This window comes from Bicyclus anynana, chromosome 1 (genome assembly GCF_947172395.1).
Source record: "Bicyclus anynana chromosome 1, ilBicAnyn1.1, whole genome shotgun sequence".
Lineage (NCBI taxonomy): Eukaryota > Metazoa > Arthropoda > Insecta > Lepidoptera > Nymphalidae > Bicyclus > Bicyclus anynana.
The window spans coordinates 18,203,887-18,224,667 of record NC_069083.1 but is presented as its reverse complement, the minus strand read 5'-3'; the positions used below and the strand labels follow the sequence as shown (position 1 = coordinate 18,224,667).

At 36.1% G+C, this 20,781-nt stretch overlaps 2 protein-coding genes across 4 annotated transcripts in view; one reads left to right on the top strand and one right to left on the bottom strand.

Annotated features, from left to right (window-relative positions):
- LOC112048362 (neuroglian) overlaps positions 1-20,111 on the bottom strand; it is a 70,333-nt gene extending 50,222 nt beyond the window's left edge. Inside the window, exons 1-3 of one of the 3 annotated variants that reach the window (XR_008251180.1) lie at positions 19,954-20,111; positions 19,501-19,586; positions 12,704-12,830 (exon numbers count right to left, since the gene is read on the bottom strand). Coding sequence is in view for 1 of the 3 variants with exons in the window: in XM_052884026.1 (XP_052739986.1) it covers positions 12,704-12,830; positions 19,501-19,558 (185 nt within the window). In the remaining 2 variants the exon portion in view is untranslated. Of the gene's footprint in view, positions 1-12,703; positions 12,831-19,500; positions 19,587-19,832 lie in introns of all 3 variants that reach the window. The other 2 variants (XR_008251181.1, XM_052884026.1) reach the window with 2 other exon arrangements.
- Positions 13,615-18,296, top strand: LOC128198466 (uncharacterized). The gene is made up of 2 exons (XM_052884028.1): positions 13,615-13,979; positions 14,337-18,296. The coding sequence occupies exons 1-2, from the start codon at positions 13,818-13,820 to the stop codon at positions 16,350-16,352; spliced, it is 2,178 nt and encodes a 725-aa protein (XP_052739988.1). The 5' UTR covers positions 13,615-13,817; the 3' UTR covers positions 16,353-18,296.
- Positions 20,112-20,781: the final 670 nt, after the last annotated feature.

The following is a 20,781-nucleotide window of genomic DNA, read 5'->3' as shown; positions in this document are numbered from 1 at the left end:
AGCGAGCCCCCAGGAGAGCGCCTGCGAGGCTCTTAAGTAAGGAAGCGCAAAATGAAAGCGTTCCCCATATTCTATAGAGCCTTCCATCAAAATAAGTATACCGCTTGGTGCTTGAAAGCGTTTCTTTTAGAAAACGCTGCCATAATGGTGTCAGATTACTGGTTACTGTAGAGCAGTGAGCGCTGAAGAAATATTGGCATTTATTTGCAGCTATTTGTAGTATTGCAAATAAAACTGCTGTAACAATATGCATACAATGGTAACGGGTTTCAGATTATACGCAGATGTTAAACATAGCTTAACCCGTTGTTCTCGTTCCCGTAGGAATACGGGAATAAGGCCTATGTTACACTGAACATTAACACTAAAAGGCGCTATAGACCTACAGTTTAAATGTATTGCTTTAATCGAACTGTTCGGTTAAATCGTCCGTGTGTAGTGTCCGTCAGTTTTAACCGAACAAGTATTTCTAATGATTTTGATTGAAATGTTTTATTCTTTTAGATAAATCTGTAGAGTTAAAACTGATGGTCTGTAGCGCCTTTTATCATTATCTATGTTCTGTGTGAAAAATATTACAGTTTGAGATATCAACGCTCAGCTACGTTTTCAGCGAGTAACATAGGCTTTATCCCCGTATTCCCGCGGGAACGAGAAACCTCGCGGCATCTGCTTGTTTAATTGATGTAAGTTTTCCGCTGTACTCGACAACGAGTGCTTTCTATTTTTGCACAGTTGTAATCGAATCCAACGCCGGCAGTCGAGAAACCTAGTGAAAATAGGGTCATTTAAGAACTAGACCCTGCGCCTACACTACTTAGAATCACATCTGTAAGCTACCTCTCTTATTTATTCGATCAACTAGAGACTATTCGTGATTTTTTGGTCTTTAGGATACTTTCTCAGATATATAACAACAGATTTTCTAATTTCTCTATTGGGATGGGTATAGGATTATTTTTTTAAATCCAGAAAATAGTTAACCGTCAGGAAGTCTTCTGTTAAGTTAGGTTATTTTTTAAACAAACTAAAATGTCTGCGCGGTATCTAAAAATAGTTTTAAATTTAATTTCGTATTTGTAATATCAAATCTGAGCTACTTGTTATACTCTAAAAGCAAACCTCCTAAAAAGTAATTAAACTTTAAAACACCACATGGTGCAGTTTACATTGTAGTTGCATTTCAATGATGGATTATGCTGCCGAAAGGACTTATATGCTACAGGGACAACGTTAATAGAAAAAATATAATAAAAAAATTACACAACTTCAAAATATCGTTTAGCAAATGTAATGAACCAATGTCACGCACCAATGGAGTTAATACGCTCTGGGTCTCAGTGACCCTGACCTTTATAACGTGACTGCATTAGTTGCGTATGACATCACTGATCTCGTCATCCTGTCATGGACTTCTGACACTACTATACTACTGTTATGTGTGTCAATCGATTTAATATGTTTTGATTTGATGTTCAATATCATAAGCCATCAATACATAATTATACAATATACATATAAAGATTCAGTGTCTGTCTGTTATGTCAGAATAACTGTTTTTTCAAGTGCTTATAATTATTTACATGACACCTACTAAACACAAACGATTTTTTTTTTCAAAATTTCGTGTCTGTCTGTTTGTCCGGATAATCTCTGGATTGGCTGAATCGATTTTAGTGGGACTTTTACAAGAAGACAGATATTATATAGGGTACGATAAAGAGGTCGCTGTGACAACAAAATCAAGGTAAAATATAACAAACACTTTGATGATTTAAGTTTACAAGCACTTTGAAACATCGAAATTGTTTGTTTGTAGATCTACTTTGACTCTACTACGAACCATAGTAGAGTCAAATTCAACGTATCACAGTCGCAATCATCTCTGACTAGTCTTACGTATATCTGTGACGTTACCAATCACTTATTTGTGAATAACTTTTCTACAAGGATTGAACTGGGTGATCTCATCTATATTTTACTGGCAAAACGTTTAAAAAGCTTTAGATTTTAGAGAATTTGCAGCAATGTATCATTGGTTTTATATTTACGTCCAACGTTACCTAACACTGGAAAACAAAGTTGCCACACTAGACTTGCAACTGTTATTATACTTTTTGTTAAGTATAACAAAAAGTTAGAATACAGCGTCGACTATCACATTTGGTGGTTTTTCATAAATTATTATTTATGTGATGTTCAAATTACTGTAACGGCTTGTTACATTAAAACGTGTATGGAACGTAAGTCTTAGGTAATGTTCAAAATACTAATAAGAAACTAGTTTAGTTATGAGTTACTATGTAATGTAATTAAGTACAACATAATTCACATGGTTCCCGAAAACTGCGTTTAGGATGAAAAATTATACGACTACAAAAATGGACAGGAATTGAACTAAGGACTTTTGGGACTCGCTTTCCGTTGGGATATTACGCCTAATCTTAAACCACATCAGATACATTCAACTAATATCAGATAATAACGCAGTCCATTTGACAATTAGTCTATAACTGTACTTTTGATTACTAATTCTTATAAAGATGTCATGTTTGCTTCTAGAGGGTAATCTCTGAATCGACTGAACCGGTTTTTTTTTCGTTTTCCCAAATAGAATGCCACGTTATTTGTGGGTGCCACAGGCTATATTTTATCATTGTATTTCTACAGGGAAGAAGCAGGTGAAACCACGGAGAATTTATAATATTTGCTAGTAAGTAGGTACACGAGATAGATATTATAAATGCAGAAGTGAGATTGTTAATTGTTTGGTACGCTTTTTCGGCTAAACCACTAAACCGATTTTAAAAAAACTTTTCACCAGTGGAAAGCAAGTATCAGCTAGTTACATAGGCTGTATTTTATCCCCGTATTCCATCGGCAATGGGAACCACGCGAATTAAAACGCGGGCCGCTAGCTAGTAAAAAACAAAGCACCGAGACTTTGAAATTAATTATAACGTCAATATAAAAATCAAATATACTCACGTCACGTACAAATATACATACGTCAAATATACTTTTAATAAAAAATGTTTTTTTAAGTATATTTTCCATATATTTTAAATATAACCAAAATTCCCGTTCCCTTCCAAGTCATCATCATTAGGTGTTCTTCCAACTAAAGCTTGGCGGTCATGTGTAGAAAACTCTTCCGGTCTTTTGCAATATTTTTAAGCTGTGTGTATGTTAACTTGGTCAACTATTTGACATTTTTTCGCTGTCTTCCTAGAGCACGTTTTCCGGGTATCTTACATTCTAGGATCAATCTAGGAAACTCATAGAGGGATCCCCTTTGCAGATGCCCTGTCCTGATGACAATCATCATTATGAGGAGAAAAAAATCGCATTGATATGAGAATTCGAGACGAAGTGTTTCCAGGAAATTTTGAACATTTTTTTAGTCCCCACATCTCGACTATCCCAACTAGTCAGAAAATAGTGTGTTAGGATTAGATATTGACATTAGTCTAGCGGGCGGGGATCGAACCACGGCCTCTGGGTGGATAAGTCAGACCCCTTCACCTTTGAGCTATTGAGGCTTCGATTATAATATACATCATCTAGTTGCAAACATTACCGTAAAAGGTGCGCTACGAAGTTAGGTACAGAATCAGTGGAATGCAACGCGGGCGGCACCAAACGCGGAGGTTTAACGCTCGGCGCGTCCAAATAACGATTTTGCATCAAACGGTTCTCAGAACGCAACCTGTATCGAATGAGGTCATCCGAGCGCCGCTCGGTGCACCGCTGTAGCGACCAACAGCCATCGGACATAATGGACCTTCGATCGTAATTACTAAATGTCATAAATAACAAATTGGGTCACGTTTGGTACTTGTAGCAACATAACTTTTTTTCTTTACAAGTTAGTCCTCGACTTCTCACTTGATGGTAAGTGGCGAAGCAATCTGAGATGGAAGTGCGCTAACTTATGATGGAGGAGGATGAAAATCTACACCCCTTTCGGTTTCTACACGACTTCGTAACAGAACGGTGGTAACTAGCCACTGCCGAAAGCGAAAACACAAGAGATAGAGATAATTCTTTTTAGTTATCTTTACTACATTATTTTTATTTATGTTTCATGGTTCCATTAATGTAATGTTTTTTGCGAATCCGAAAAAGCTCTCGTACTTACTAGCGGACGCTCGCGACTTCGTCCGCGTGGGATTCAGCTCTTCGCAAATCTCCCAAAAAATTATGGACTTTTTCGGTATAAAAAATAGCCTATGTGTTAATCGCGGGTATTAGTTATCTTCGTTTTAAATTTCATCCAAATCGGTTCAGTAGTTGCGACGTTAAAGAGTAACAAACATACATACAAACTTTTATAATATTAGTAGGATTCAGTTTCTTTTCATTAACAGATTAGATAATTGCGTCAATGCCATATTCTCCCATACTCCATTTGGATGCAATCCAATAAGATTAATTAGTGAACCAATAGCTGCCACATCACGGGTGCATTCACAGGTAGGTATTCACACCTAACACGTAGACGTGGAAACTTAATTATCCCGCTGTCGCTATACACGTGAGCAGGGGGTGACGATACGTGGAGCGCATTCTCAAATGACCCAACACCACCCTAGCGCAGGGAAATGCATACCAACAAGTGACAAGGAATTTACTTATAGTCCGGCAAGTTCGTTGATAACACTCCCATGATATGCGGGCGACGAGGGAAAAGACTGCGCGGGTGTGAAATCGTGCGTGCGGGGAAGTGAGGTGCGTCAGTCGTGGGTTTTTCATTCATCGATACACGCCCACCGGCCCGCTCCCGCATCGGGAGTGTTACAAAAAGTTGACAAACTATAGACACCAGATAATACATAAAACGATATTTAGCCAAAAATGCGGTTTTGTATAAACTGAATTCGTTATTAAACGGTGAGTTCAAAGCCTCAAAACAGGACGACGGTGAAGTGTTGATGTACCAGTTAACGAATGTAGCTCATTAAGTTAAAGAGGACATGGTACCTCAAGAAAAACGAAGGCGGCTTTAAAAAAGGAATTTTTAATTTTGTTTTCTTAATAGCTTCGTATAGAAAAACTAGCTGCCCAGTTGGTCCAGTGACCTATGTGGCTTCGGATCACGAGGTCCTGTGTTCGAGTCTTGTTTCGGTCTATGAGAGACTAAGCTCATGGTTGTTTTAAGAAATTTCAGTTAATTACTTAGTAATTCACAGCTTAAAAAGTTGGTTACACTTCAGAAGAGCACGTTAAACCATCGGTCCTGGTAATTATCATTGACATCTGCGTTAAAGAAACATTATCACTCTAAGCTCGCCAACACGCATTAAAGCAGCGTGGTGGGTCTAAGTTCCATATTCCCTCCCGGCTCCCCCCTATGTGGAGGCAGGTCTGGTCTGGTCGTAGGCCGTTAAAATAAGCTGATGATGATTCATTATTAACGGCTTTTGTAGAACGTGCCTTATTTTACAATTATTGATAGATATATAAGGCACTGGCAGTGGCATGCACAAGGTTTTGCCTAGGGTAGGCACTATACGTACAAATTACATAAAACGCAGGGTCGTAAGGAGATTTCAGGGTAGGCAGTGCATTTTTACATTTATAATGTTCACGCCACTGGGCAATAGGTATGCAATGGTAATCAGGAAGATGGATGGAGGAACGCATGTGACGGCGCGTTCTTCGCAACTCAAAGCAGCTCAACAGTAATGGACACAACTAAGATACGTAAGCTAGGATAGGATCATGAATATTTTTACCTAAATCGCCTGACCTGATTCTACCTCGGCATTACACATTTTGATACGCGCTAGTTACTGTGCTCCCCGGGCAGTCTCAGCAGCGGAGGATACATTTAATTATAAATTACACATGACCCGGCGCTGGTGCGCGGCTCGAGGGAATTTTATGGCGACGGAAGCGCGCGCTCAAATGTTGCAACAAAGATTGCGACGAGCTAGGTGAGTGCACGCGCGGTTGGAAAAAATCATGTTTGATAAAATTATTGTGAGATACGTATATACCTCATTACATTTATAGATAATGTAGAAAATGTATCGGCCAGCGCTTGGCTGCCATAATGCCTGATGGTAAGAGATGATGCAACCCATAGGCTGTCATCGAAGTCAACAAAATGGATCGTCAAATAGAGATTGAATAGACACCTTTTAGACAATCGTGTTCTACCAAGGTGTCTATTCACCTCCTTATGGGACCTGGGTGACGTCAGATATCGGGGACCTCGTCTTCGCCGGCGAATCGATCCATTTTGTGGTAGGGAAAACGGATAATGGACGAATCCCGTAACTTCGCAGTGCGAATTTAAAACGTAAAGCCAAAACGCTTCGTACGATTCCAAAAGACATAAACTACGTAAGGATGCTTTAAAAAATCTTTTTTATATCTTATGTTACATATTATGAGTATCTTAAAATCTAAAGAACTGTAATAACTGTATTATCACTGATACAATTATTAACTCCCACACGACCGACAATTTATTGGTATTCAAAAGAAAAAAAAACAAGTAGAAAAAGTAACAGACAACCATTAATCAATCCTTAGCATTATATCTTTCGAACTTCAATAACACGACGAAGATTGTATAATATTTACCATTATTAACATTGAAATATGATTAAACATTTAAACATTATGGTGTTTCGATAACAGTCCAATGGGCAGGAATCTCCCTCTCTGTTGAGTTTGACTTTTTTATCATGGAGAGATTCTATCCTCAATAGGTTATGAAGAAATTATCAAAAGTTGACATTAAAAAACAACAATTAAATACCCCCACCGCTAGTAGAAGTATTAACGACAGCTTAAACAATCTTCTATTCAATATAAAAAACACAAAGGCAGTTGCGGCTAAGGGAATTTCGGTTGACAGACTCAAAGAGAAACTGTCAGTGCAGTGAATGGAACAGTTGCGACAAAGGACACCACTGCACACTGCACATTGCACACTGCACCGCAGTCCTGCAATAAGAATAAACTGACACTCCGGAAACTATTGTGTTAGCGGCGGTGTCGGGACGCATTGTAACTTGGTGCAATTATAACGACATTTTTATTGTACAAAGTAATATAGCTTGTAGTAAAAGAGCTTATCTGGAGAAGTACTGTCTGTCTGTTCTGATTTGAAGGGTATGTTTGTCGGAGTAATTCCAGGCACATGTACGAGTAATGTGTGTGAGTAAAAGAAGAAGCAAGCAGAGTGCATTGAAAAATCAGAAATAACAGACTAAATACTACAGAAACAAAAAAAAGGTAGGGATTGCCGCAAGCAATCTCTTATAGGCGAGCCTTGATGGCAGACATGACCTATAACAAATGGTGAACAGGTTGTTGCAATTTGAGACGAGGTTAACGTACGTTTGCTGTTTTTTCGACTCATTCTTAAAAAGCTTTATGTTTAACGCGAGAGCTAAAAGTTTACAAAAGCTCTATAGCTTTGTATTAAATTATAATGCCAAACCGGCGGTACCTAACATGATAAACCTAACCTAACAAGTTCAATCAACTGCCCTAAATAATAAAATGAAAAGCCTAAAAAATCCTAAACGCTGCAGCTGCCTAAAACGCTCTTCAATAAAACATGCCATCAAATTGGCGTCTGGTTTGTTAAACCTGACACGAATAAAACGAATAGGATTAACATGGAGCAAGTCTCAAAGGCTTAGCTGTTAGCTTTGAAGAGCGCTGAACGGAAAGCGCGCTATTACTCGCAAAACTGCAGGAAAGCCCTTGTGTGGAGCACCGACGTTATCCTGCACTGCGCCGCTGTAAATGTTAATTAAACTCTTCAGCCTTCAACAATCGACCGTCTACTGGCCGAGTTTCCAACACAGTTCCAGACTCTAACAATTACGGTGATATTATTTAAACTTGGATCTAAAATAGGCTCTCCTTTCCTATTGAATGGCGGAATAATGTCTAATTCGCACTGCGAAGATAGCAGGAGAAATCCCTTGTGCTTTGAGCGGAGTACAGTCAAGTTATTCACTGTACTCGTAAATGTTAATTAAACTCATCAAGCGTCCACTGGCCGAGTTTCCAACACAGATTTAGAGTAACAATTAAGGTGATATTATTTAAACTTGGATCTAAAATAGGCTCTCCTTTGCTGTTGAATGACGAAATAATTCCTAATTCGCACTGCGAAAATAGCATGACAAACCCTTTGTCTAAAAAGCTAGCTATAAGCGGAGTTCAGTCAAGTTAGTCGTTGGAAATGGTAATTAAATGGAGCGTCTACTGGCCGAGTTTTTAACAGAATTCCTATAAACGCTGATTCATAAAATTAAAATTTCATTTAAAATATTATAAATTTTATTAAAATTAATTAAAAATTTAATTTTATACTGATAGGTGTATTTAAACTGTAACAATAAGGTGTTATTTATTATTTAACTAGGGTCTAAATTGTATGATTGTCCCTTAGCTATTGAGTGCTAGTCTTAAATGTGTACACCATTACTATTACTCGATATCGTACGTTTATCTATATACATATAAAACGTTATGGTTCCAAGTTCCTGGTTCGCATTGTGAAACTCTGAAATGCCCTTGTTCTTAATGTATGTAATGGTCATAAGCTGAAAGTTTATATGCCCGCCCGTTGAATACTACAAATCGTTAAAAAGTTAAATGTTTGATGATTATTCTAAACCAGCGCAACCGATTTTACAAACTACTCAGTACATGCTACAGAGTGGCTGCAGACTACAAAATTAAATCAAGTTGATTCTGATTGGCATCATTAAGAACATTAATAAAGCAAATTGGTCATTTCCATTTCATTGTACCGGGAGACGGCGAACAATAATGCAGAATTAGATCCTACGGTCCTAGACAATAGTCGAGCCGAAATCGGAGCCAGATGATTAATAAGGTCAAATGCAAAATGAACGGTTCCATAGTCGTCTCGTAATGCCATTGTCCACCCACACTTTCCATTATTTTTTTTTACTTACTGATGAGAAATGAGAAAGTATTTTACTATATACTGATATCATTTCTGTCGACAACGACAAAATTATTTTTAAAATGTTAAACAAAAAATCATCTGGAAAAAGATCTCGAATATTTCTTCCTATAGTCTACTAAACTAACTAGCCAAAATTTAAATTTGAAAAACCCAACAATATTTAGATGTATTTTTTTTTATTTTGCAATAGATTACAGAATATATAAAACGCTAAAACTAGCTTACCAATTCCGTGATCTAATCTGATTTCTGGTTAAACAAACTTAACATTGTAGTTGAAAAACTTTGAAAAACATGTTTTGTTTTAAACTCCAAGCGCTATACAATTTTACATGCATCACATTAAGAGATTTACAATGTTATTTCTATCCACAGCGAAACACTACGTTCCATTTAGGCATTCAGCACGTGAAGTTGTATGGGGTGCAAAAATAAAACACTCCGAATAACCAACGAATCCAAGTGACAACGCTTCCCAAATCCCACGAAAAATCTCTACGATTCCAAACCCAAGAGATGTTGACTCTACATTGTTCGATAGCAGTCATTATTCATTGAACGACATTTCATTCCGAAACCAGAGCATCCTCAAGAAAGGATACAGTTCAATTACAGTCATTGTTCATTGAACATTGGAAACAGATTAAAAAAGAGGTCCTCCAATTCATCATTACGTTCAAATACTTCAAAATCGTTGAAAAGTTCGTCCTCATTCCGTGAACGTACTGGTATCCTATGAAATATGAATTTGCACTTAAAATCGCCGGGATCGATGTTCTGCTCCAGATAGTTCAAGAGTTCTACAGATTCGATCGATAAAACGTACTTACTTACCGGCTAGTGCGTAACTGAATCTACATTTTATAATTGATTGAGAAAAAACTTTAAAAATCTGAGATAGAGTGATGGTAAAGCGTCATTAGCAAAACATAAGAAACTTACTATTTTCCGCGAAAACTTAACTGAACGAAAATTAACAAAAATCTGATGTAATTAAAACAATAGAGCAAAAATCTTAAACTTGCAATTTAATTGATATGATTGTCAACTATACGAGTTCAAAAACTTCACACAAATGTCTATAAATTTAACAAAACAATATCACTTTATATAAAACTATTAGAGACAACGCCAGTCACCCACAAAAGTGCACGCAGTAACGTGGGAATTCATAAATAATAATGCAATAATAATGTAGTTTTGTTTTGTATGCGTCGACAAACGAGTACCTACCGGTATTGAAAAAACTGAATCTGAGTTAAATAAGGTGATGCAAGTTAACCGAATTATAAGCGGGTAGGTATACTTTTTGCGTTTCCAGTTTGTTTACATTGCGAGGTGCTCGAGGAAAACATCGCAAGCTACGAGGGAGGTAAAGTTCGACGACCTTTCCATCAATAAATATAAATCTACAGTACGAAATGTTACCTTGAATGTAATTTTCGCGGAAATGGAATTCTTTTTCAAGGGTTAGGGTTAAATGTTTATTGGAAAACGAATAGTGTTGGGCAGTAAAATACCTTTTGTATGGGTGTTTATGGGGAAAAAAATATTTGGGTTTCAAGGGCAATGTTTTGGAACTAACTTCGGCTATTTATATAAGTAACGGAACTATAGATCATGTAAGCTACTGAACTGATTGATGATTAATTTTGTGTGGGTTTAAGTTGGTTATGAAGTTATGAATGTACTCTGCGTATAGGAGGCATTACAATCAGTTGTATTTAAATTTTTTGAGGGTTACAAAGATAGAATTAAAAGTAACCAACTTCGGATAGGACAATGTCTGTCAGCTCTGCCGGTAGAGTTAGTAGTAGAGACTTTCTTAGCATTCCATTCGTCTTGCGACACGGGTGCAGGTCCTAATAGTGATCATCGTTATCAGCACAATTTAACTGCCCACAACGAGGCAAGGCCTTCCTCCTTATAGGAGAGGAAATAAAGAGCTTAGCACACCACGCTGCCCCAAAGGGTTGGTGGGCTTGAGGTGATAATCTTGATTTCATTAAATCAAAATATATTAATGATAATGATCGGGACCGACGGGTTAACATGCTCTCGCGCGGGCGTAACACCGTCAGCTTACTAAATCCAGGCTGAAAATGTAACTGAAAATTTCTTAGAACGTAAAAATGGCGCATCCTTCAGGAATATCGCATTTGTTTACAAGAATATATTTGCCGAGGTTTTCAATAAAAATTCCACTCCACGATAGATATTTACAATTCATAACGCGCTCTCCAAGGCAAAGGCAAATACCAACGAAAGCTGCATCTTCCTCTGGGGAACAATTCTGGTATATTTCCAACAAATGACTAGACTAGTTTGCTGCGCTTATGTAGCCTTAGGTAATAAAAGATGTATTTTTAAACTTACGAGAACATAAACTATATTACTACATACTCTTCAATGAAATAGAGTAACAATTATACAGTACAGCATAATTTTTACTCTATTGCTGAAGCAAACTAGTGCTTCTTCTGTTACTTCTTCCCTACCCCTACCCTACCCTGACCCCAACCCTTTCAATCGATTTGATCGATTTACAACATACAGTAGTCTGGTAAAATTAGATTCATTAATTTTAGGCAGTGTTCATTACTTTTAGAATGAGAATGAAATTCTGAGAGAATGACATCGGTCATCGAGAAGCTCGTTTTACAGAATAGTTTTCTCATATACATTATTATGGAAACAAATTAATGCCATCAAAGCTAAGGCGTCTATATTTAAGTTCGAGTTTTCAACGTGGATAAAAAAATTGCAATCGACGTTGCCTACTTGTGTATTAGGAAATGCGTCATAAGAGAACCAATGCAAAAACACCAGCCGACCAGTTCGAGTACATAGAATCATAACGGTACTAGTGTCGAAAATAACGTTTGCCGTTCAATCTCTATGCGTCCGATAAGATAACCGGTTGGGGATCCAATCTTGCGCCCATTAACGAAATTGCGACGGATTTATTGCCGGAAATACACGTCTGGCCGATAGCAATATACTGGACATCGATTTTTCAGTGTGCGATAGAATGACATGTTTGGACAGCTAATGGATTTCGGAGTTGCGGTCCTCTGCATATAAACGAACACATTACATAGTGTAGTAAGTCGCTGTTGAAATCCATAGCGAATTATTATGTTTTGCATTCGTATAATAAGTACGTATATACATACAACACATACCTAAGTAATTTTTATATCGCATACCCAGATCTAAGGGAGCTAACTCAAAAATCTCTACTTTTGCACACCGATTATTGATTTGGTTATGCACATCATCATATTAACTAGTGGACGCCCGCGACTACATTCGCCTGAAATTGTATTTTTTACAAATCCCGCTGAAACCTTGGATTTTTCCGGGATAAAAAGTAGCCTATGTTCTGCTTCAGGGTCCAATTTATCTCAATACCAAATTTCATCCAAATCGGTTAAGCGGTATGGCCGTGAAAAGGTAGCAGACAGACTTACTTTCATATTTATAGTATTATAAGTATACATATTTTTGGTAAGTGCTGAGATACAATTAATTTTTTCGAGTTACTTACGTACCAAAATGTTTACAGATATTAGGTAGGGACTTGTTGATGGTTTCGACACATGGCTAAAATATTGATCAATGGAGGTTTGAGGCTTAAAGTTTTCGACTCATCAAAGTTCAACATTAAGAGATTCTAGTACATGAGTAGTATAAAAATGTTATCTATTCCAATAAAGAGGTTCAACTTACTTGGGCGCCGGTTCTCCTTCAGCCTCACACTCGATGATGAAAGGCTTGTCCACCTCTCCGGGCTGCGCCACTTGGAACAGCAGCTCCTCCACCGTCGGCTGCTTGACGATCCGCGGCGGTGACGTCACTGCACACCAATACGTCACACTCAGTAACTTCCAATACATACAAGTACAATTTAACAAATAAGTAAAACTGAAACTTTGCTTCGGACCTGGTTCCTAGTTTCAAATCTTGGCTTGGGTCATGAAATACTTATTGAGCTTTTGATTCTTCTAAGAAATTCTCAGTAAAAATTCTCAGCCCTGAGTCGGTAAGTGGGTGGTGTTGCACCCCTGTGGCTTAGCTAGTTTTAATTAACCCTCAACATCCTCTAGTGGGCGTTAATTTAAGATTATCACCCTAATCCTGCCAACCCACATTGAAGCAGCATGGTGGGTCTATGTTCCATAACTACTCTCCTGTAAGGAAGCCTAGTAGTGGCTGATAATGATGATGATGAAGTAAAATCTCTTATCTTTTACTTATTATTTTCAAGTAGGTAATAATTCACTGATTATCTGACGACAAATGAAAGGGGTTTGGGTAAAAGTGGCTTGATTTTTCAAGTCTGCGGCCACTCATGAAAAGCAGTGTATTAGAAAGAATACAATCAGACATTATTTTTATTTCAATAAATTTTTTTTGTAAAGTGTATCGGGGCTGAGATATTGTGAGTTGAAAATTGTAAAAAATCATGCCATTTAGGTACTTTCTTTGTGTCTATTTCACTAATTAGGTTTTATGGTTACCATTTTTAGTCGTAAACAACAACAATAGAACATACCCTGGGCTCACCGACTGCACATTATCGCCTCGTCCAATCAGAACGCAGGATTTGTTTACCTGAACGAGTGAGCCGCCCTGTAGCCGTACTCTGGCGCATCACTCCACACTTTATTACAGTTTACTCTCCATTTGGTGTTCGTGTCGAGTGTTAGAGTGCGTTTCTTGTTATTGTTCTTAATCATACGACTTGGCTGACTTACTGGACTTTGTTATTTTCTTATTTCGTGACCTGGCGTTACAAACTGGACTATCGATTAGCTTTGTGATTTGGATTTTCTACAAGGATATGGAAGAAGTTAATATTGCAAGTGCTATATGTGTCGGTTGCCGGCGAAGTTTGAATCGTATTGGTGGAGCTCGCAGAAGATCAATGATCTTAACTGCCGAGCTAATGCAAAGCCACCCTTTTTTGATGTCATACTGTTTAGAAGTTATCAACATATATCAGGTAAGACGATTTTATCGATATATTTAATTAATAGTATAATACTCATCCTGACATTAACTTATGTACCTACAGCTACATTAACTTATGTAGGTACGATAGAGTCAGACTGCAATAACTCGGGAAACAATGATGTAATGAATGAATGAATGAAATACTTTGGTATAATTGAATTACTTGAATTATTATAGGTACTCATATTACTAATCTGTTCAACCTGAAACGCGAATTTCACTATGCTAAATATTATAATGATGATGTGTAGGTAGGCTCAAATTCATTTGTGAACGTTACGATTTATCATTGACTGTAATCCTGATATATATATAGACTGTAATCCGTTATTTTTATATTTTACAGTTTGATGGAAACAGCCAAATATGTCGTTTATGTTTTCAACGAGCACAGCGATACGGTATCCGCCATCAATCTACAGTTGACGTACCAGATCAAACAGGAGAACCAAATACATCAGCTGTTCAAGATATGCCTATGCAAATTATAGTTGAAGAAAATTCCATACCAGATCAACCTAATCTTCAAGTAAATGATAATATGCGCGATCAAGAAGTTCAAGTAAATAGACCGCAGATGATAGAGATACCCGGATACAGGCGAGCGCCGTTTAATACCCAATTATGTCTTCTTGCTGATTGCACAAATAGAAATCTTCGAAGAATCCCCATTGATATAAGGGCCACAGTTCTACAAGAAAAATGTTTTTATATACCACGTGGGACGCGCGTATGTGAAGAACACTCTGATTTTTTATGGCAAAATGTTGAAAATAACACACGCCGCGTGTATAATACTTTTTCGCCTACAAATGTCAAAGATATGATGGATAGTTTACGGAAACATAAGGTTTTTTTAGATTTTGAAAAATTATCGTCAATAAGTAATGCGGTATTTCTTTATTATATAGGATTTTCTAAAGAAAAATTCCAACAAATCTTACAGAGAACACCCAGTGTGATGCAGCGCTTCAGAAAAAAACCAAAAACAAGTCTTGCGACAGTCCTAGCTAAACTCCATACAGGTGAATCAAATCAAAGGCTATCTACCATATTTAAAATGTCCAGAAAGACATTCGAAAAGACGATGCGGTTGGTAAGAAGCTGTTTAATCAAAGAATTTGTGCCACAGTATTTGGGTTATAACCATTTAACACGTGAAGAGGTTATATCCCGATCTCTTTCTATTCCCAATACTTTATTTGGAAATCCAGATGCTTCTTTGCGTGACCGTAAAGCCATAATTATATTAGATGGCACATATATTTACCTGCAAAAAAGCAGTAATTATTATTTCCAACGAAAATGTTATAGTCTACATAAATACCGTCATTTGGTGAAACCTTTTCTATTAGTTTGTCCTGATGGCCATATCATTGATGTTTATGGTTTATACGAAGCTACTAAATCTGACGCAACTATATTAACTGAGATAATGAGAAATGGCCAGGATCCCTTTCATTGGTTTTTCCAAGAAGACGATGTCCTGATTTTAGATAGAGGCTTCAGAGATAGTCTTGAAGAAGTGGAGACTTGTGGCTACCGTGCATATATGCCAGCCACAAAAGGAGCAACTGAACGTCAGCTAACTGTACAACAAGCTAATGCCTCGAGAAAAGTTACAATGTGCCGATGGGTCGTAGAAACGATAAACGGCAGGTTGAAAAATCAATTTAGACAGTTAAGATCACAAAACTTTAACGTAGCGGCTCTTCATTTATTTGACGAAATCAAAATTGCGTCAGCACTTCTTAATGCATATGGCCAACCTTTAAAGGACCATAGATTAGTTAATGAAATAATAAATAGAATACCACGAAGTGATGGGAATAATAATCAGTTAAGTGAGTATGTGTTAACTAATAATTTAAACAGGAGACAAGCTCATTTCGAACCTATAAATGCTGTCTCTTCTGACAGAGACGAATTTCCTGTTATAAGTGCAGATGACTTGATTATTTTCGCGTTGGGTACGTACCAAATTCTGCAAGCCCGAAGTTATTATGGAGAGCATATTAAAAACGGGTCGTATTTCATTGAAATATACAAGGATACGACACAATATCCCAATGATCATACTTCTTGGCTTCTGAGGGGAAAAATAAGATCTCGTCATGTTTCTAACCGGACCTATTTTGTGTACATTCTAATAAAACAAGGATACCAAGGCATTGATGCCATATCAGAACATTATTGTTCGTGCATCGTTGGAAAACGTACTCTAGGGTGTTGCTCCCACGTTATGGCTATTTTATGGTACTTAGGATGGGGGCGATACCAACAAAACCTATCTCCCCCAGCGCAGTTTCTAGATTCAATAATAATTAGACAGGAAGTTGAAAATGAAGCATATGACGAATAATAAAGATCGTCCGAACATTTAATGTCCAAGTTCGATCGGCTGCACTAAGCGTTTTATGATTACATATAATGTATGTGTACCTGTAAATATATATTCATTTTTATGATTTATTGTTTTTTTTTAATATTCTGAAAAGGACGCCGTGAATGTAATTAATTGCATTTACAATAAAATATATTACAATTACGCCCACATTAAATGACTTAATTCTCATATATTTCCAAAACTTTAAGGTGGAATATGTCAGTTCCGATATTACTTAGACTGAAATTCTTTTTTAAACCTTCATTATTGTGCACTACCCTATACGTAGGCAATAATTTGATCGGTGGCCGCTAAAAAAAAAAATCAAGCCACGAGCCCATACAAAAGTACCCAAACCCCTTTCATTTGTTGTTGTGTGTTTGAACTGACTAAAACACACACACACTTCGCAAGGCATGAATATAGCATTGGCAGTAGAAATAAGTAAAGAAGTATTACTTTGTCATAAGAGATTTTTGTACCACAAAAAGCTCTTACTATTATGAAAAATCTTTGTTTTCAAACTCTTTAGTTCCTTGCTCAGATCAATTTTGAATTTTACATGTTTTCAAATTTCAGAAGTCACAAAACATTTATATAAAAACAACAATTATAAAAAAAAAATATTTATTTTAAGCCCTTCTTCTCACGAGAATTTTTTTGATCAACGTTAAAAAGCATTTAAATTTATAGCTATTTCCAACGCCTAAAATTGAAATTGCAACACTGCTCAAAAAAAGACATTGTGTTTTAAAAATGCTATCGTGTGAACATTTATTTTGGAATGCATTTGTTGTATTTGAATGCTTTTTTAATGTCTGTTAAAAATATTATAGTGTGAATGAGGTAACTTAGTAGTTAGATAGATAGTTAGCACTTTTAAAATGGCAAGTGTGACTTTTCATAGAGACTACCACTAGTTCAGGAGGAAGAAACTTAATATATTAACCCTTGTTGAAAGGAAATCAAAAATGTCTGTTCTATTGACCTACAACTGTGAAATATATTTGTAATTAAATAAATAAAATGCAAATTAATCAAACATTTATAGAAATTAATCATTGTAATCAATTATTAAAGTTAAGCAAATATAGACCTACAAAACCCTCAGTGGGCGAGTCCAACTTACACTTGTCCAGGTTAACTTAACTAGCAGTAGTAAGCAATTAAAGCAACTATTGAAAACTAGTTTCCATGTAGTCTGCAACTAAACAGTCAATGCCAGTCAGGGTTGGCCATAAAGTTGTTACTAGCATAGCTTCACTCCTTGTGCTTAATTATCTCTAACCAAATAAGGCAGGACTATTAGAATTGTTTAGTTTTTACTATGCTATGCAGTATGTTCTGTAGAATACTATTTGTGATATTATGTTGCATTTCTGCACTTTTATGTTTAGCAATGACATTGATTAGAAAATAATAATTTTTATCATGGCCATGCTGTATTCTTTTTTCCTATAAGGTCAATCTGTCTTATACTACAGTCCTATTCAATGTGTACTGTTAATCAACAAACAAATTAGTTATTAAGGTAGAAAACGCACATCATTTCATAACTTATTTATTTAAAATTAGGCATTGCTTGTTTATAAAATGCATAGACTTATTAAAAAGTGGATGCACAATCAGCAACCAAAAAACGTCCCCACTCAATGAGTGCCACATACAACTACTTGGCACTCAATTCAAGTAGTTGAATTTGCAAATTCAACCTTAAACTCAATCTTTAAGGTTCAATTTGCTCTGAATTTGGGATTTTATTGAATATTGAACTATATTTAACCTAACCTAACCTAACTATATATATAGGCTATATTTTTTTTATAATTTTCTTTACCAATAATTCTAAAACTGTCAAAGTAAAATTGGCCAGTTTTTAAGTGAAATTTTCTACATGATTGTGCGTCCTTTTATTATAAGAGGTCAATCATAAAATGTTATAAAAGAAGATATTCAAATATCTATAATAAATGTTATTCAAAATATATTAAAAAGAAATCTTATTTAAGTATGACCAATGTTCCCATTGTATAGTTCTATTTCTAGACATGCCAAGATCTTTAAGCGGTAAGTTATAGAGCTATTTTGCTGGTAAGCATCTCACAACTACTTCTACAGTACGTAAACTAACCACACTAACAAATTTTAGCAGGGCCGGCCCGTCCATATGGCAAACGCTCCAGGCGCTAAATCCTAGAGAGCGCCTATAAGATAATCCTAGTCAACCGTAGGGTACTGCACCTGATTTTCAATTGGTCACTGCAGAGTATGGTGGAAATCTTCGCATTCCATTCTTAATTTACACTCATAATTTTGTATAGGTATCTGCATATTAATAGGAGCAAACAGTTAGGCGCCATAATTGGATCTCGCTCTATTTTAAAATTTACTTCAGGCGCTGAATTTTAGTTTAAAAAAAATTCAAAATTCATTTATTTCAAGGCTCAGTTTACAAGCACTTTTGATATGTCATTTATTTCATCATCATAATTATCAGACTATTTTAACGGCCCACTAAAGGGCCAGGCCTTGCCTTGCAGGCCTTCTCTATAAAGAAGAGACAACATGGAGCTGACATTCACCATGCTGTTCCGATGCAGGTTGATAGATACTTTATTTATACACTTTTGTAGTCGTTAGGATTTTTAGTGTTTGTATTCAAAAGCACAATGCACAGCTCCACAAGTACTATGATGTGTGATTTATTTAGAAAAGAGAAAAATGTCTGATCTAGTTGTTGAAATGGGATTTTATGTTTTAAAAATTAACTGTGTTGTAAAAAAAATACTTACAAGCTCAGGGAGAAAATATGGCTAATAAATTGCTCAGATGTTTAAAAATGTCAATGATCTATTAAAACATGAATGAAATAGCAATCATTAGGATATGGATTTATATATTATAGTAGGTAGTAAGTACATCTTTTTTTTTCCTTCTGCTCACCAATGACCAAAAAAACTAAATAAACAAAGTGTCAGCCAAGGTTTAGAATTATGCTTATAGTAATGAGAATATAACACACAAAGTTGAATGAACCTTTATTCATGAGAAGCTTATGCAGTGATAACAGTTCATTCAAGTTCAACAAGCAAGCTCTATATAGCAAATAATCGGGAACACTTACACAAAGCTGCGGTTTGCGACAACACCGCCAAAACACATATTAGTTTAATGGTCTCCATGGTTCCACCACTCTGCTGCTTCACAGATCTAATGAGAAATCAAACAAGTCCTATTTAGTGAGAAAACACTTTTCTCCGGCACACATGTTCAACACTCGATGACCTAATCCGTATACCCGGGCACAATGACAACACCCACTAAAAATAGTAACAATAACGCACGGACGCCCAATTATAACATAAAAACTTCTAGTGTACTCTACACAGGTAACGGTAAACCCTCAGCCCTTCCGAATACACTTGAAAACGAATGAACATACGCAAAAACACTTACAAACTCACGTTTACTACGATACCACTGCGGTTGGTAAATCGATAATCGTTTTTTGATACATTCAATAGATCTACTAACACAATATCAAAAATTAAACGGATTCTTTTTAAAAAATCTTTACCTATTTATGCCTATTTTATAAAAGCATCATCGCGAAAGCCCGAGTAAATTATATTTACAGGATTTATAGGCGGGGCCTTTGAGATTCTCGTTTCGGTTTCGACAGAAGACAGTGATCAATTTATTCAACTGCTTTTACTCATAGACAATGTTTATGGCGGCGTCGTTACTGTCAATGTCAAAGTGTCAAATTCAAACTGACGTAACCGCTGTCAAAGTTTAGGAATTCTACATACGGAGCTGGAATTTAGAAAATGTGTAATTATTTTTATTGAGTAAGAATACAATAAATAATGTGTAAATTGATTTCTAATTATTTTCTGTGGTACTTGTGGGCTGAGTATGTCCTTAAACCAAATTAATTGTAAAGGGAAATTAAAAAGTCTGGAGAGTCACAACGAAATTATAAAGAAACTCTATTAAAAACATTGCTAGCCTGGAAATGAATTAAATAGCTATTAACCAGTAATGCTTTCTATTCCGTGGTCATACTTTGTTATGCGTTGATGGAAAATAATTTATTAAAACTTTCGACTGTAGACTGCCTAAAAAAGGTTTTCTAATCTGTTATATGCACATAGACAAGTCATTATTCTTAAACAATATTTGGTTTTTATGGCTTTGAGTTCTAACATGTTTGGGCCCTTGGATTGGATTCATGAACTTTGTAAGAATTTTAGAGAAAATAGCAAAATATTAAAAGTTGTATCCATTTTATTTGTAATGTGTTGGATTTACAAAAATTTTAAGAATTATTCAACACTACATTAAATTACTCACTGGCCATTGCTCCATTCTTAGGTTTGTCTTTACTCGGTTTTTTTACCAT

Bases quoted from the DNA above. Each gene is read 5' to 3' on its own strand.
- LOC128198466 (XM_052884028.1), top strand. From the start codon at position 13,818: ATGGAAGAAGTTAATATTGCAAGTGCTATATGTGTCGGTTGCCGGCGA. The intron at 13,980-14,336 runs GTAAGACGATTT...TATATTTTACAG, and splicing joins AAGTTATCAACATATATCAG to TTTGATGGAAACAGCCAAAT.